The sequence below is a fragment of the Diadema antillarum genome, unplaced genomic scaffold, assembly GCF_040938485.1.
Source record: "Diadema antillarum isolate AM-2024a unplaced genomic scaffold, OU_Dant_1.0 seq00001775_RagTag, whole genome shotgun sequence".
Taxonomy (NCBI): Eukaryota; Metazoa; Echinodermata; class Echinoidea; order Diadematoida; family Diadematidae; genus Diadema; species Diadema antillarum.
The window spans coordinates 3,110-20,388 of NW_027272456.1; the positions used below are offsets into that span (position 1 = coordinate 3,110).

Sequence of the window (17,279 nt, forward strand, 5' to 3'; positions counted from 1 at the left end):
GATTTATGCCAGAAAGGCACTGCGCGAAGGTGGTTGATCTAAGAAAAGATGGCCGATGAGTAGTAGACTTACTATTGTATGCCATGTGACAATGATAGTTGTAGATAAAAACTTTGTGTATTTTTATTTCACTGTTTACTATGGATTTACTCTGGATCTCATCCGAACGTCACTGTACAGCATCATCGCTCAGAGATGATGCCGCTTCTTTGTGATGTGGCAATGCCAATTAGTTTAGTGCTGTTTGAGATTTAAATATTTGATTTTATTTCTGTTGCAATTCTTGCCTCAGCTGTGGTCATCATTCCTGGCCTTGTTGCTGCTATTGTTCTTTCATTGTTAATTACATGTATCTTGTTTTGTTTTGTTTTGTTTTGTTTTGCTCAGGGGCGAGGTTTAGTTGCTTCATGTGCCCTCAAGGTCGATGATGTCATTTTTGAAGAGTCCCCCCTGGTGTGTGCCCAATTTCTCTGGAACGAGTTCTATCACTATGTGGCCTGTGAATTCTGCATGCAGTCAATGGAGAGTGCAGTGGAGATGGCACGGAGATTGTCTGGAGATGCTGCGCTGATTCTGCCTCACCAAGAATGCTGCACTGTGAAGAAGCAAAGCCATGTAGAATGTCCTCAGTGTAGGGTATGAAAATGTCATGTAATAGTTATGTAGCCTATATTATGTTAGTACATTGTATACAAATGCCAGGGCAGGGTAGGGTACACACAGTATGATACTGTATACGCTATAATTTTCGCGTACATAAATTTTCGCAAATTGCCGCTGTCACACATTTTCGCGAGTGGTTAAATTCGCGATTGGGGGACCAGAGAAAATATGAAGTGGCAAAGAAAGTGTGAATTTTCAACTTACTAGCAAATAAGAATGATACTAGTTATACACTGCATGAAAAAAACTTACCAAACTCTGCGAACTAGTAAGTTAGAATTCAACATTTTTGAAGTGGTTAAAGGGATAGTTCAGTATTGGTGGAGATGAGAATTGGGCTTTTAAATTTTTGCGAGATACCAAGAAAACAATTATGATATAGCACAGAGCATACCATTTTAAGAGGAATTCAAAGTTTATTTGATGAAAATCGGGTTTGGAATGACTGAAACATCCAAAAACAAAGTAAAACAAAGCAATCGTTACCGTACAAAGTGTGGGTCCCACACTTTATTAGAATCGCTCTTTTTTGGATATCTCAGCCATTTCAAAACCAATTTTTATCAAATAAATGTTGAATTCCTTATAGAATTACATGCTCTTTCATATTTCATAAGAGATTTCTCATTATCTCACCTAAAAATGTTAGAAACCTGAAATTAGGTCTCAACCAGAACTGTACGATCCCTTTAAGTCCATCGTGCTAGACTTCTGACGAGTGGTCCCCTTGCAATAATGGATTGGCTCTCTACAGTATTCGTAAGTAGACGTGGACGTGCGTAAACAAGCTTAGCCAGTATGGTCTGTTCGGTAAGCCGTGACATGGTATACTAGTACTGAAATGTTCGTATCATCAAGGCAAGGGATTCATTTTGGAAGGTAATATTTTCGCGTGTTGTTAATTTCGCGAATAGCTCCCGACTCCCGAAATTCGCGAAAATAAAACCCCCGCGAAATATATAGCGTATACAGTAGTCAACTTTCACATCACAAGGTTCCTACTTGACTTATAAATCTGCAAAAAGCTTTCAAATTTTGGGACATTGTCATCTTCAGAGGTGGTCAGAAGACTGAATCATGAAGGAATTGTATCAGCCTGGTATTATTATTTCTGAAAGAACTAAGCAATGTTTACTTGAAATGTGCTGAAGAGAAGGGGGGGGGGGCATCAAAATAAATACACTTTTATACCAAGTGTGGAGATATAATGACTGCAATGCTGCACTGGACTTCCTGTTTTTCTTTTTCTGCATCTTTTTCCCTAGAATGTGATTTATGATTTAAATCTTTATGCTTGCACAGATACACATAGATTTTGTAGAGCAGGCAGGCACTCCTTATTCGAATACATTACGTTTTAGGCCACCTGTACCAATTAGCAAAGGCAGAAAACCTGTATATGTGCCAAATATATATGTTATCCAAGTTCAGAAATGTTTTTAAGGAACAGAAAAAAGAAGGGGAAGTCTTGTCCTGCACAACAAATGTAACCTTTTGAAAATATTTTGTTTTCTAATGTGTCTGTTCTCTCCAGGCTCCTTACTGCAGCACAGAGTGCCGGGACCATGCGCTGGCTCAATATCATCAGGTCCTGTGCCCTGGTCAGCATCCACCCGACCCAGACCACCCCCTGTTCATCCTTCAAGAGGCCTGGAAGTGAGTTAGCTGCTCTGTGGACACCGCCATAATTGCAGCAATAATGTAGCGCTCAACATTAGCCTGGTGGCCCAAAAATTGATGTTGGGTCACCAAATTTCCTTAAAGGTTATTCTTTGGTGGCCCAATCGGGCAGCTAAGATTCAAAATTGATTGTTATGTTCCCTTTTATTTGGAGTCACCACATTTCTTATTTCAGGTACATTATACTAAGATTTCAAATTATTTTAAAGATCGGGCTACCAGAAAAACAAGTTAGTATTGAGCCCTGGATAATGGGAATTATATTGTGCACGATATATCAGGGCCCCGTTTTTTCAAAAGATAAATTTAGCGTTAAGTCAAGATAATTTATGATTAACTTCTCATATCAACTCTAAGTCCACTTAATCTATGATTAACTTCCAAATAAACTTAAAGTCTGTTTTATCAAGAGACCCAGAGTTGAAATCAACTCCAACTTCCTCCCAAATCAACATATAGTTTTCTCTACCGCTCCAAATCCATGATGAAATCATAGTTGATAAAATATTAACTCTAAGTAGAGACAGTCTAGGTAGACTCAATTGTGAGGCAATTTACAGAAGAAAGATGACTGCCACACTTTCCTAGTCTAACTGGGGTCTTGTCACAAATGTTTATCTGTTAATTGCTCACTTTCTCTAACATTTAGTTGCGTTTCTTTCATGTAATTATGGTCTTTTCCTTGCATGAAGTTCACGATCGGCACGCATTGCTTACGCGACTACCGCACGCAAACATCCTAGACAGCAGTCTCAATCCCAGCCTGCGCGCCCGGTGCCTCGGCCCGCCTGCCCGCCAATCAAGCCATCGCCAGCAAGGGCAAGTAACCGAGTAACTAGAACTGCGTCTGTGTGCAATGCATATCTTGCCAAAGAACCCATTAATGCGAGGAAACTAGTGATTTGTGACGTGTGTAGGCCTACGTAGAGCTAGTTCATCAATAGATAATAATCAAGAGTTTAGTAGGCCTATACAGAAAATAAAGAGTTTAATTCTATAGCACCGAGTACGACAGTAACTTAAGATCTAACCAGTGAATAGGGCTAACATTAGGCCTAAGTAACGTTACGGCGAGTCGTTCGTACTTAGCGTAACACTGCATGACTAGCGGCGTCTACTAGGTCTAGAATTTCGACATGTAGACTCGCGATCTATTCTTTACAATGCCGATCTGCGCCGTAGAGGTAAAAACAAGCTACTGTAGTCACCACACTCTCACAAGTTTCCATAATCCTACACGTAAACACACAAGACTTGAAACAATGCATACACGACCTTCACCTTGGACAGTCAGTTACTGTACGTTTTTTATATCCATGTCAATGAATACTGTTATAACTGGTTATAATGTTAGATTTTAATACTGAGATCCTACGTAGTGCATTGTGCGGGATCTTTACGGTACGCGCGTACGTAGATTTTCGTTGAGCTCGAGATGTGCTAGATCTATCGACCTACTTTCGTCAATACAACGCAAAACAACTGCATATTTTGCAGTTCTGTTGCAAACATACTGCTAATTCAGCGGCTGTAGCGCTAATCATACTGCGGCGCACTAACAGACTACGCTTCTGTGGGTGTGTTATGTGGCAAACTATACATTCGTGATTTTGTTGTTTGCATGTTTTGCTTTATGTATTGTATTGTTTTTAAGCAGACAGTACCGGAAACCAGCCTCATCCTGTGTTTTTTGTTTTGACTAAATCAATAATTAAGTCATGGTGATGAGCTATAACTACAATCGACTATTAAGTCTCTTCGTAAAACGGAAACTTACAGTCGATTTAAAGTTATAGCGGACTTCAAGTTGGATAAAGTTAGCGTTGATTTCACAATCAACACTAACTTTATCTTGATAAAACGGGGCCCAGGTTAACAGTCTACTATGTGTTTACAGTGCACAGTGTGAACATGTGGTAGACTGGGAAGTTGCAAAAAAATACTACTTTGCAGTAGTGGTGGAACATTTATGTGTGTTTGTGTGTGTGTGGGGGGGGGGGGGGGAGTCCTGGCAGTTGCTTCAGTTTGGGTCAAGGGTCAATGCTCCCTTAAACCAAGATGTAAGATAAGTTATGCATATTTTTTTTTAATTCTTATTGACAAGGACTTCAAAAAGTTTCTTTCATGAAGATATCCAAAGGGCATGGGATTGTAATGGGATTTTTATACCACCGTTGCAAATTATTGCATCATTTTGATAATTCTTTCTCCCACAAGCTGACTTCAGCAAACACATTTTCAAACTTCTTTCCATCAATATCAGGACAATGCACTACCCACCAGAAACAGCAAGCATCATGTTGATTGCCAAAATGATTGCCACCATTAAACAGGTAAGACTGGTGAACTTGGAAAATGATGTCTATTTGCATAGTCGTAACTGCATGAGTAACCAAGTGATTATAGAGATGTCTTGGCACTTTCTGACGACTTTTATGTTTGTTTAATAAGGCCTCACTTCGTATACATCGATGATTTTCTGGCACCCAATATGTTGCCTTCCTACACATCCATCTGTCTATATATGGATACATTTGTTTTTTATGTGTGTGTGTGTGTGTGTGTGAGTGTAAACCTCGTGGCAATTCCCTGCCATAGAATAAGATGATTAGCCAGAGTAAATAGATCTGGTCAAGCTAGAGACAAATTTAATTGTGATGAGCTATGCAGATGTGTGGTACATAATGAAGATGAGAGGTGTACCTTATGTTCACACATGTGTTTGCTATGTCTGTAGAGCCTATAGATCACCTCAACTTCCATGTGCTCTACTTTCTTGCGTGATATCATCCAGGCAGTAGAGATTTTACAAAATTCACTAAAGAAAGTGAAAATTCTCAGTATGATGTGTGTATATCCAGATGCAATGTAGAAAATAAAATGAAGTGTAAATCAACACTTAGCACTGAGGAAAGAAAAATAAAATTTCTTCCTGTGTCCCATTTTCTCTCACCGTATTATTTGGCTGTGGATTATTTACTTATAGGCCAAATGCAAAGAGGAGGTTACTGCAACGTTTCAGCAATTCTGTCATGCACCGAGGAATGAGGAACGAGAGCTGTCTCATAAACTACTGGGAAAACAATTTAAGGTAGTGCCACCCAAAAAAAAAGTGTTTGAAGTGCAAAAAAGTTATCAGTGTCCATTGTATGTCCAACAAAAATAACAACAATGGCTGACTTTATTTGCCACTGGAGTCCTTTCTTTGCTGAATGGCAGGTGTCTTGTGAATAAATGCTGATGATTGAAGGATTACCTAATTGCCTTAAATCTGTAGTTTGTTATTGCATTCCTGTAGGACTGAAGCAAATTGTTATGACTTAGTGGGCTGGGTAATCTACAATTATGTCGAGTTTGGAGGAATTAATTAATGCTATTGAGAAATGTCTGGATGTTTATTTATGCAGATTTTAATAGGTATATGAAGTGTACTGATATTTTGTAATTACTAGACTTTCATTGTAGTGGTAATATAAGTTGCCTAATTTGCTAGCAACTCATGGTATCATATCTCCTTCCTCTGCATACAGGGACAGTTTGAGACACTCCAGTCCATCTTACTCAATGCGTTGTATGAGGAAACAGTTTCACAGGTAGTTACTTGTACTTGGAGTCACTTTTTTTTTTCCTAAAACAGCATGTTTAGGTAGAGAAATTTATTTTTTTTTTCTCTCAGTTTCAGGTGGATTTGTATCTCCAAATTTCCATTTCAACCCATCAAGCACAAAGTTATGATAATGGTAATAATTTTTGTGGTTTCATGCTAACATCTGTTCACTATCATTTATTGCTAATATTTCTAGAGATATGAAAAATATTTTTTCACCTGTGCCCTAATTTAGGTATAATTACATTAGTTGTCCTGCTTGCAGAATTATTTAAAGCAACCTAATCACTGAATTCACAGCTGATCAAGAATGGAAAAACATAATTTAGAAGATTAGAGCTATGGTTCTCTCTCATATTGGCAAATTCTCATAAATTTCTTATACCCATTTTGTGCAGAATGAACAGATTTAGCCTGTGCTATATTATCTCTCTTCAATAAGTGTAACATATGCTGGAAGCCTAATCGTTAAAATTAAAATTTTTTTTCTCTTTGCCTGTTCAGATATACTGTCTTACACTGAATCATGTGAAGAAGACATATGTATATTGCTATTGTGGGGAGATCATGTTTTCAGTGCATTGACTGTGTGTAGTAAGTGGATCTATAACAAAATATTTGGAGTCATATTTAATTCGTTTCCCTTTAAATAAAAATATAGTGGTTCACTACAGATGGTCTGGAGTCTCTTTTTGCCCTAATTGGCATGAATGGACAAGGTGTTGGGTCAAGGTAAGTCTGAAGGTCATCTGCTGCAAGGCATGATAAATCACTTTGGTTTCATAAGTCTCGTTTTAAAGGGTGTGTACAGTTCTGGTTGAGGTGAGGATTTAGCTTTCCATGTTTTGCAAGATATTCAGAAACCACTCTATGAGATGTCAAAGAGCATGCAATTCCATGGGGTATCAAAAGTTTATTTTTGATAAAAATCGGTTTTGAAATGGCTGAGATATCCAAAAACAAGGTGAAACAAAGAGATCAAAATAAAGTTGTGGCCTGTCACCTTTTATTATTATCCCCTTTTTGGATATCTCAGCCATTTGAAAACCAGTTTTCATCAAATAAACGTTGAACCCATCTTAAAATTACATGCTTTTTCATATTTTATAAGAGGTTTCTCATTATCTCACTTAGGAATGTGCAAAACATGAATCCCCACCTCAACCAGTACTGCACAGTCCCTTTAATGCAAGTGTGTGTGTTTGCTCCAACTATTTTCCATAAACTTTCATTTGAACACAAAAATGTACTCTGTGGTAGAATATACTATACCCTGTCATTACATGTGGCTCTTTGCTTGTTTGCTTGCTTGCTTGTTTGTTTCTTTTTGTTGTTTTATGGATTTGTTATTGTTGTTGTTATTCAGTATACAAGATGCATCATATTTTCTCGTGACAGAAAGTGCTTAACTTTTCTCCAAAGATGTGAATGTTGCAAAGAAAAGATTTCATCACCAATGTTAACATTGGTGCTGATAACTTGATTTGCCAAATGAGAGTTACCTTTGAAGGGCTCAATGTCAGTTTCTAATACCCTTTCGTTTTGTGACTTCACCATTTGTGATGTATTTTTTCTTACCCATGTGCATGTCCAATAAATTAGGCTTGTGCAAATACTTTCACCCCAATATACACCATAAGAGTTTAAATAGTCTTGTTTGGCTTGTCACCAGTACTATGAACTGGGATTTCCTTGAACTTAGACTACTAATGATAACCTCTGCCCACCCCCACCCCCTCCCCACCCCCAACCCTGAGATGGACACATCATGCACTCCTCTGATGTTTTATGCTCCAGCTCTCTGAGTGTGTATGTACACAACTGTGATGCTGTGGATCTGCCAGAAGAGGAGAGGGGAAAGCTTGACCAGTTCATTGACCAACTCTACGTCGCCATGGAAAAAGGTATTGGTTGTCCGTAATAATGTTGCGCTAACCTCTCAGCTCAGGAAATGTTTTGTTTGATAGATACTTTATTTTCTGCAAATCAATATACATAAGTTACATAATCATGAAGATGCAGGAAATATACAAAGTAAATTCAACGCAGAGTCGTTTGACTTGCATAAACCACGATACATATAAGTACATAATCATGAACATGTAGGAAATATATAAAATAAATTTAACACAGTCTTTTGACTTGCATAAAGAACGTTATGAAAGAGATTTAATATACAGTATGCATGTCTATGCAGCAGTGATAAGAATAACATTTATAGTTAAGAAACGATTATGCAGAGGGCCGCCATTATAAGCATTGCTTGAAAAGATGGCCGACCCGAGGAAAAGATAAGGACGTACTAGATTCGTAACAATATAAATTCTGCTGCGAAGGTAGCAGGGGAAAATAGACTCTGGTGTGTGATGGTGGTGGTGGTGAATGTGTGTGCAGGTGCTTGAGGGTGCACAATGACAGATAGGCTGGAATTTAGAATAATGAAATTGGTTTACTGAAAGAGGGGACGATAGGTGCTGTTGCTATCGGGAGACCAACATTAGTTGTATAATTTATTTGTTTTTAGTTCGTATTTGAAGTATACTGTAATAAAATGTACTTCTTTAAGTTTGCTTTAAATGAAAACAAGGAGGCACACTGTTTCAACTCCTCAGGAAGAATGTGAGGAAGCTGTGTGTAGGTCATTTACTGAATCCATCACAGAAGTGATTTGCACTTTGTTGTCATTTTGGCTATTTAATATCTTATGATGACCAACAAATCTTTTTTTGGGTAAGATGAATGAGTTCAGAATCTTCCTTACCACACTTTAAGAGAAATTAGTGATGTGGTGAACTGTTGAATAATATAACCAAGCACAGTGATGTTAATTTAGGTCGCACATGAGATGTTATGTTATGAAATACCATTTTATGTATGATTAAATGAAGATTTCACTATAGCCATGGTTGCAATAAGTTAGCAACTGTAATTCTCCTTTACAATTGGCTTTGGGGCAATAGTTTGAATTCATTGCTACTTTTCTGCCTTTTCTCCTACCTCATCACATTCAGAATCCGGTAGCTTTCTGAACTGCGAGGGCTCGGCACTCTATCGACTTCAAAGTTGCTGTAAGTACATGTAGCTACCAGATGCAGTTATGGACTCTTATGTCACAGTCATTCGTGATGAATTTAACAGAGGAACAATATATAGATATCTGTACGTATGAAATCACAAGATCAGTTGTTTGGAGAGAATTTGGAAGGGGGAAATGGTGATCATCATGCAACTTTGTATATATGGCAAAGGTGGTGTTCAAGTGCGACACCAGTACTACAACTGCCATATTGGGATATGATTCACCTCAAGTTATTTGTTGTCATAATGATGAACCCTTGCCCATGTGATTCATGAGATGAGATGCAAATAGTTTCCTCTTCTTTCACCCAGTAGCAATGGTACCAGCTCTGAAAATCGCTTCATGTATCCCTTCTGAAATGGTAATGTTGCTGGGTTTTCTTTTGTCTTCTCTTTTTTCCTCTTCCTTCTTCATCATTGCCATATACTCCTCCTTTTCCCATCTATCTCATTGTCTACCTTCTTCTTGTTCTTCCTGGCAGGTAATCACAGCTGCACACCAAATGCGGAAATAAGATTTCTTCACAACAATTCCACATTGAGCCTGGTTGCAGTAGCAGACATTGCTGAAGGGGAGGTAGGTACTCATCAAAGTCTTTTGCATGATGATTGAATGAAACTTTTGTTTTTCTTCAAAACATACATTTGGGGTGTTTATCATCAGATATATTGTAGGAATGCTCATCAAATCTGCCTTATTTTAAATGTCTTTGGGCTCAAATCTCAAATCATCGGTCCTGGGAATGCCCATCAGATCTTATTTGAAAGTTTCTATGAGTCATGGGTAAGATGTTACACTACATCTTGGTGAGGTGGACTGGTCTTGCAGTGGGATGTCAAACTGTCCACTTTATATCTCCATGCAAAAGCTGCATGAGACCCATAAATCAATCCCATGTTGGTGGGTAGCTGGCTCCTTAACCAGCTGGGAGGATATTGGCCATGAGAAACAGAACTCCACTTGGGCTGGTCTTCTTGGACCCAGCAACAAAGAGGACTTGAGTGGAGGAGCTCCTTGTGAGCCAACCGCTGAGCAAATCACCCTCAATCAATCTTCGTACTGCAGCAGAAGGGATCTGCTTCTGCTATCTTGCCCCTAGTATACAATCATGTCTGGAATCGATAAAGAAGATTGTGGAAACCGTGTGTGTGAAAGATATTCCACAGATACTGGCTGGAGATGCCTCACCTGGTAGGGGTTTGAAAAATGTGTGGGGCAATGACATGTGCTTCATTCTCTCTGTCAAGGCTTTTCACCTACCAAAGGTATTCAAATATTCTGACAGATCTATTCTTTTACATAATTCTAAAGTGTGAGATCATAAAACAGACGAAAAATTTGTTTTTGCAGTTTTTCTAAAACCTGTTTGTAGTTATACTTATAGGTATTACTTGGAGGTCCCTTTTCATTTGTTAAAAACCTTGTACATCCTCTTCACTTTTAACACTAATAATTTTTGAAGAGATGATGCTATTGCTTTGAAAACTAGTATTAACCATGGATAGTATATGTGTTGATAGAGTGTACAAAATTTCAGCTTAATCTCATGATCCCTTTGTTGTGGTTACTAAGGAGTTTTACTTTCTGTTTTTTGCCCCATTCATTACACAGATCCCTGCTTGGTGAGATTAGCCCATTGAAGACTAGTCCCCAGAGTATTCTCAGGCTGGGGTAAATGGGAAATGTGTGTTATAGGAAAATCAGTTCGTCTTTAATGGGTTAAGCACTTGAATGAGCCCTGAAATTCAAAGCCTCCTTTCTCAGTGCCACATTTCCAATGTATGTACTTTCTTTCCATCATTTAGATAGGGAGGAAGGTCCTTCTGTATCCAATATACATGTGTACATTATTTTAAAGCTCAGAGTCTGCTTTTTCAGGATCTGCCTTGAACTGGAAATCCATGTTGAAGAATTTTTGATGGTCTTGTGATGCAGGGTCATTAAAAAAGAGAAATGTGTTGTAGAAATACACAAAGTTAAGCTTTGGCAATTACACTCATTCAGATTTGATTGCTTTATATTTTTCTCTTTGTGTGTGTGTGCATCTTCTTTTTCCCCTCCTCTATACAGGAAATCCTGATAAGCTACCTGGATGAGTGTAGTAGGGAAAGGAGTAGACATTCCAGGCAGAAAGAACTCAGGTATAAAGTATGTGTAGAAAAATGAAGAAAGTTGAAATTACTGGCCAAATTGTTACAAAGGGTAACTACCATGTAGAACACAATTAAGCACCACTCTAATTTGGGTGTTGGGGGGGGGGGGGGGGTGGGTTCAAGTGGAATAGGTTCATATAGTAGATGAGCTACATGTTTTGTTAATTTTTCAAAATGTGTAACTTCTCAACCTAATGGATAATACATAAACCAATCTTTAGATATTTATATTATCTATGAATATTCTCATGTGTGTAGAGTGACTTAATTTATAACATGTGTTTTTGGGCATGTTTGTATGTTTCTCATCCTTGATTGAGTTATCTTTCATTTGACTCATTTTGTTTAGAAATCTAGGAAGTCAAATTTCATCGTAACATTGTCACAAAACAATTTTTAACCCACAAAAAATACCCTTGATCTATCAGTCCAATCCATTTGACTCTTTTGTTGTTGCTGTGAGATACACGAGAAACAGCTCGAGCCTAGATGTGTCTGATCATGCTCTCATTGCAGGGAAAACTACTTATTCACATGCAACTGTTCAAAGTGCCTCCAGCAGTGCGACGACCCAGACATCACATCCAGTGAAGAAGAGGATGATGATGACGATGATGATGACGATGATGGCGATGATGGTGAAGATGACGGTGGGCAGGAGAAAGATGAAGGGGATGAGCGACTAGGAGATAATGTCGGAATAGACACAATGGACTGGAAGGAAGGGAGAACATGACAAAAAGTGGAATTAGGCGGATGATGTGCCTTTTTGATTGAGACTTTGCTAGTCAGTTTCTCACATTTCCTGAAGGTAAACTCGGGCAGACTTGCGACAAAGACACTCTGTGAATCAAATTGTTACATGGAGGAGAGGGAATGCTCTGTGGCCTCAACTTTCTGCCAAATCCAGTGTTCAGGCACCTTGTTATCTTATCTAAACTACTTGAGTACACCAAACATTTTTAAACATCCACACCAAAAAATAGTGAAAGGGTCTTTTTATTTTTAATTAAGGCAGATTTTGCTTTCATTATTCCATTATGGAATTATGATATGAACCATCAATTTCCCCAATTTTTGTCTCGCCTGCATAGCCTAAGCAAGACATAGTTGTCACTTTTCCGTCAGTAGTGCCAGCACTCATTGTCAACAATAACTTTTTACAGCTTTGAGCTATGACCGCTAAGCTGTCACCACAAGCATATAACTTTAAAATGCTGGTCGAATATGGCTTGAATTGGACAAGGTCAAAGGTCAAAATGTTAATGGGCTTTCCCTGGTGATCAACTGTTCTCATAGTGCTGTGCTCTACTCTGAATAAATTTCCACAGCCTGGAGCTATAACCACCAAATTCTTACCACGGGTACATCACCTAAAGATGTCAGTCAAGTGTGAATATTGATGAAGTCCAACAAGGTCAAAGGTCAAAAGGTCAATAAACATTACCTGATAAGCACTATACTAATACTGTAAAAGTGGATATTTTTTTTCCGATTTTGCGCTTGGCTGCGTGAGAAGAGTTTCGCTTGTTTTTAATTCTGCGGAATCAAGACATCCAACTACTGGAACGTATGGCACACAAAAATATTCGCGTGCTTTTATATTCGCGCTTGCTTCTGGTTGCGCAAAATGCATGAAAATTTCAACACCGCGAAAATTTCCACTTTTACAGTTGGCCTACAGTGCACTCCTGTTATAATGAACACGGTTATAACGAAATTCCGGTTACAATGAAGTAAAAAATAGGGCCGCAACATGATCCACTCTATGTATTTTTATTGTTTATTTTGTTGGTTATGGCGAAATTCCGGTTACAATGAAGTAAAAAATAGGGCTGCAACATGATCCACTCTATGTATTTTTATTGTTTATTTTGTTGGTTATAACAAAATTTTGATATAACAAAAGAAAACTGCCTGTCCCGAGGACTTCGTTATAATTGGAGTCCACTGTAGTATTGTGTACTTTTAATAAATTTCCACAGCTTTAAGCTATGACCACCAAATTCACACAACAGATATAATAACTAAAGATGCTGGTCAACATTGAATGCCAGTTAAGTTCAACAAGGTCAGAGGTCAAAAGGTCAATGTGCTTTCCCTGATAGCACTGTATGTGCAATATTGTGGTGTGCTCTCAGTAACTTTCCACAGCTTTAAGCTATGACCATAAAACTCACACCAAAGGTACATTACCTGAAGATGCTAGTCAACTTTGAATATTGGTGAAGTCCCACAAGGTCAAAAGGTCAATGAACTTACATTGATAAAACACTATTATCGCAAATTATCGCGATGTGCAGGCAAGACATTGCTTAGCTTTTGCCTTGTTGTACATGCCAAACATATATTTTATAGCCCTTGGTCGAAAACAAAGGGGGATTATAGTGTTCCCCCCTTGTGATTTGAATGGGTGTTTCACTGTTGCCCCAGGTCTGACAAGTCAGAAATGCCCACTTCTTCAAATGCTTTGTGCATATTCCTGAATTCCTGAATGAAGAGTATTTACAGCAAAACCTAGTAAACTGCAAATAACCACAAAAAGGTAATATTATAATTGATCATGCAAACATTTTCATCAAAGATGTTATTAAATGTCAAAAGTAAACGAAATTTGACCCTGCCAACAGTGTGTATCACTTTGTTACATGTGGTGTTACATGAAATCCATCATGTTAATTTGATATTGAAAACAGTGCTGACATATGTACTGCTTTATGTCAGTTGACTTTAAACATCATCCATTTCAAGTGTTAGGACCTTTTTTTCCTGATAGGCTTATACAGAATTAAAACAGTGAACGTGAATATAATTTCCTGTAAATTTGACCTTCAAATCTCAGCAGAGCACCTTTTGGATCTTTCAAATTCTAATTAACAGCTTTCAGGTAAGCATTTATACTTATATGTACCTGTTTGCATGCTGTAAGTTCTGAGGGTGACCAACTTTGTGATGCGTAGAGACTTTGAATTGTCCTATCCACATTTGCCACATACGTTTCTTTATGTTGGTGACTTCGAAAAAGCTGACATTTTTTTTTTTAATGATGAATTTATTACATCCATGAGGGAGTGTTTGAAAATGCCATCACTTTCAGTATCACTGTCCAACTGTAATCTGTTTTGGAAATCTTTTCCACAAACTTCACTGTCACAATATTAGGATCAGAATTTTACATGCAAGTTTCATCTCCTTTGCTGGGAGATGTGGCGAGTCTGGCGATGCAATTCCTGACAACATTGGTGGCGTCCCAGGAAGTATGGTACTGCAACCTGATTTTCTAGCAAACAAGCCAACACCATTCACCCAAGGGTTTCCATGAGAAGTTTGTTTCAGTTGTGGTCTCATAAGATTTCTGGGGAAAAAAAGTTCTCTTTGAGGTTGTAATGGCCTGTTCCACTATGCCGTTCTTGCCATGATGTGACAATTGTTTTAGATCGGGAAGAATCGGGTATAAAATGTGCCAATCTGGACACAGTACGATGTTAGAACACTCTAAGAATGCTGTATTTACGACCAACATGTGCTTGATATGCTCTTACTATCTAAGGATTGGGAATGAGATGCTGCAGTTACTCTCTAAAACGATGTAACTACGCTGTAAGTGCAATGTTGCCGATGTTATCCAATCTGTGTAGCTGTATTTACCCTCTGAACAATCTACACGATAGTATCACCCTGTTCCCATGTCCAGAGAGCTGAAAAGTACCGATCTGCCTATAAATACCCCGATTCGGCTGCTGATCCTTAGTCAGTGTACTTAACCCGTTGAAGATGAGTCCCGAGTATACTAGGGCAGGTGTCTATGGGAAATGTGTGTTGTAGCAAAATCAGTCCGTCCTGAACGGGTTAAGAGACGTCCCAATGTGGTGCAGATGGAGTCGTACCAGATCTTTATTTCTTTGCCTGATCTTCCCCAAGCTTGTTCTTTATATCTTTGCTTTTGTAGTCAGTTTTCTTCCTGTTGAAGAGGATGTCATTTCCTCTTCAAAATTCCACTATGTCCTCTTCTTCATCCTCTGTCAACATCACATGCAGCCTCTCTTTCTTCGCTCTCTTGGGTGGCTGCTTTCCTGTTTCCTTCTCACTCTCTTCTTTCTCTCCATTCTCTACTATCTCTTCATTCTCTGCTTTCTTTTCATTCTGTTCTTCTTCATTGTCTTCAAGGACTTAGGCTACTTCTTTGTTTCCTATCTTAACAACTACACCGACGTAGACAACGTCCTCCTCCTCAATATTTTTGCTTCTCGACCTCTTTGATCTCCTTCTGGTAGACATTTTGACAGCAAACTGTCCAGCATATTGGCTGTGTCGATTTTATATTATTGGCAAGGGTGGAAGATGTGTGTAATTGAGCCTGGGAAAGTGTAGGACAGCATAGTTAAAGCAGAAACAGCATGACTAAAGCAGGAGTAAAGTGTACTGAGAATGTCTTAGGAGCAGTCCTTGATTCTATACGAGAGTAGAGAACGTAGTGAGAGTGGTTTTAAAGCGGGAACGTTGTGCTTCAGCAGCGGGACCACATAGATGTCTAGTTTATTTCCCATTATAGTGCCAATGTTACTATGCTCAGAAAGACATTGTTACACTCATCCCACAGTGTTTACACTGTCACTATGCTCTCCCCGTTTGCTTTAAATTAAAAATACATGTAGGTCAGTTGTGTGATTTCTATAACATTTGAAGCGTCATGTCCGTTACGTTTTTTACTATAAGTTGTCATAGCCAAGAGGAAATTAGTGTAAAGTTGCTGCAAATTCATTTTCTATGTTAGGATTGAATCCCCTTGCATGTGTGAAAACTACTTTTCTATACCACTTCTAGTTTTCCTGTAAATGGCGTAACGGACATGACACTTTGCGTATTAGACAAGTGGCAGAAATAACACTGTGGCCCAGTGAAACAGGGTGGTGATTAGTTTTAATTGCTTGAGGATAGTAGGACATTTCCATACTTGAGTAAATGATTAAGTTTGCACATCACTCAATAAAACAAAAACAAGCAGACTTTGCTTTCTGCCACTGGAAGACTGTTGATTTTAGATGATCATGCTACCCTGTTACACCGGTTTGATCCATTCCCACCTCTTGTAATCCTGACTGATAAACAGCAGCTGTCATTCCAAGGAGTATTTAGACAATGGAGTTTTCACTGTTGGCCTTCCCTTCAATACTTAAAATGAACACTTTCTACATATAAGTACATTGTAGACCACATTTAACACATATCCGCCATGGAGTCAGCACAACAGCCAAGAACTCCTGCACAAATGGATCCTCGTGCAGCCAATGAACATGATCACTGATGATACAACAACAAAGAATCCAAATGTCACCAGCATCAATGTCTTCAATGATGGTGTTGCCTCATAATTATAAAAAAAAAAGTTTGTGCTGCATCCATACATGTACCTCTCTCATCTCTATGACTCTATAAATCCACACCTTCAGTGGCACGTTAATGAGATATCACTTGCCAAGAGGGCTGAGAATGGAATTGTTTGCTTTATTAAGCGTGTTGACAGTACATGTAGCTCTATCGTCAGAAAAAGTCGGTCTGAATGCTGCCTATCCATTTCATCAATACAACTAAACTAGATATACCTCTATGCCAAGGGATATACTGGTATATATGACAGCGCACAGCATCGTACAAAAAGCACAATTTTGAGATGCTATGAGAAGATGTTTATCCACTGAAAGGTACACTGTATAATCATTTACAACCAGTTGGTAGGAAAAGCATCCAGTATTTCAAAAAGTCCTACTCACAAGCTGGTGAGAATAATGTAAGCCAGAAGCATCTGGTCTTGAGAATGCCAGTAGTCCAGTTCATTCCTTGGTGCCCCCAGTGGTCATGAGCCTGCTCTAACACCTTCGAGCGGAGACATCTAGGGACTAACAACTGTCTAACTGGACCGATCTCTTCATCTGTTACCTGTCGGTACATGACATCATTGTTCACAACTATCCTAGGAAGCTACCTCAGCCATCCTTTGACCTCTGGGCACGAAGAATCTACTGGGTCTCCTGGATTCCAACTCTCCTCTAAGCACTTCCACACAATCCGCAGACACTCATCCTGACGCTGCATCTCT

At 38.7% G+C, this 17,279-nt stretch overlaps 1 protein-coding gene across 1 annotated transcript; it reads left to right on the forward strand.

Moving 5' to 3' along the window:
* Positions 1–387: 387 nt before the first annotated feature.
* Positions 388–14,567, forward strand: LOC139712239 (protein-lysine N-trimethyltransferase SMYD5-like; the record flags this gene model as incomplete). The annotated part of the gene is made up of 11 exons (XM_071624076.1): positions 388–636; positions 2,198–2,319; positions 4,607–4,676; positions 5,330–5,434; positions 5,874–5,936; positions 6,612–6,682; positions 7,748–7,854; positions 8,962–9,018; positions 9,511–9,605; positions 11,100–11,170; positions 11,699–14,567. Coding segments are annotated over 11 exons (1,230 nt in total), but the record flags the coding sequence as incomplete, so codon positions are not given.
* Positions 14,568–17,279: the final 2,712 nt, after the last annotated feature.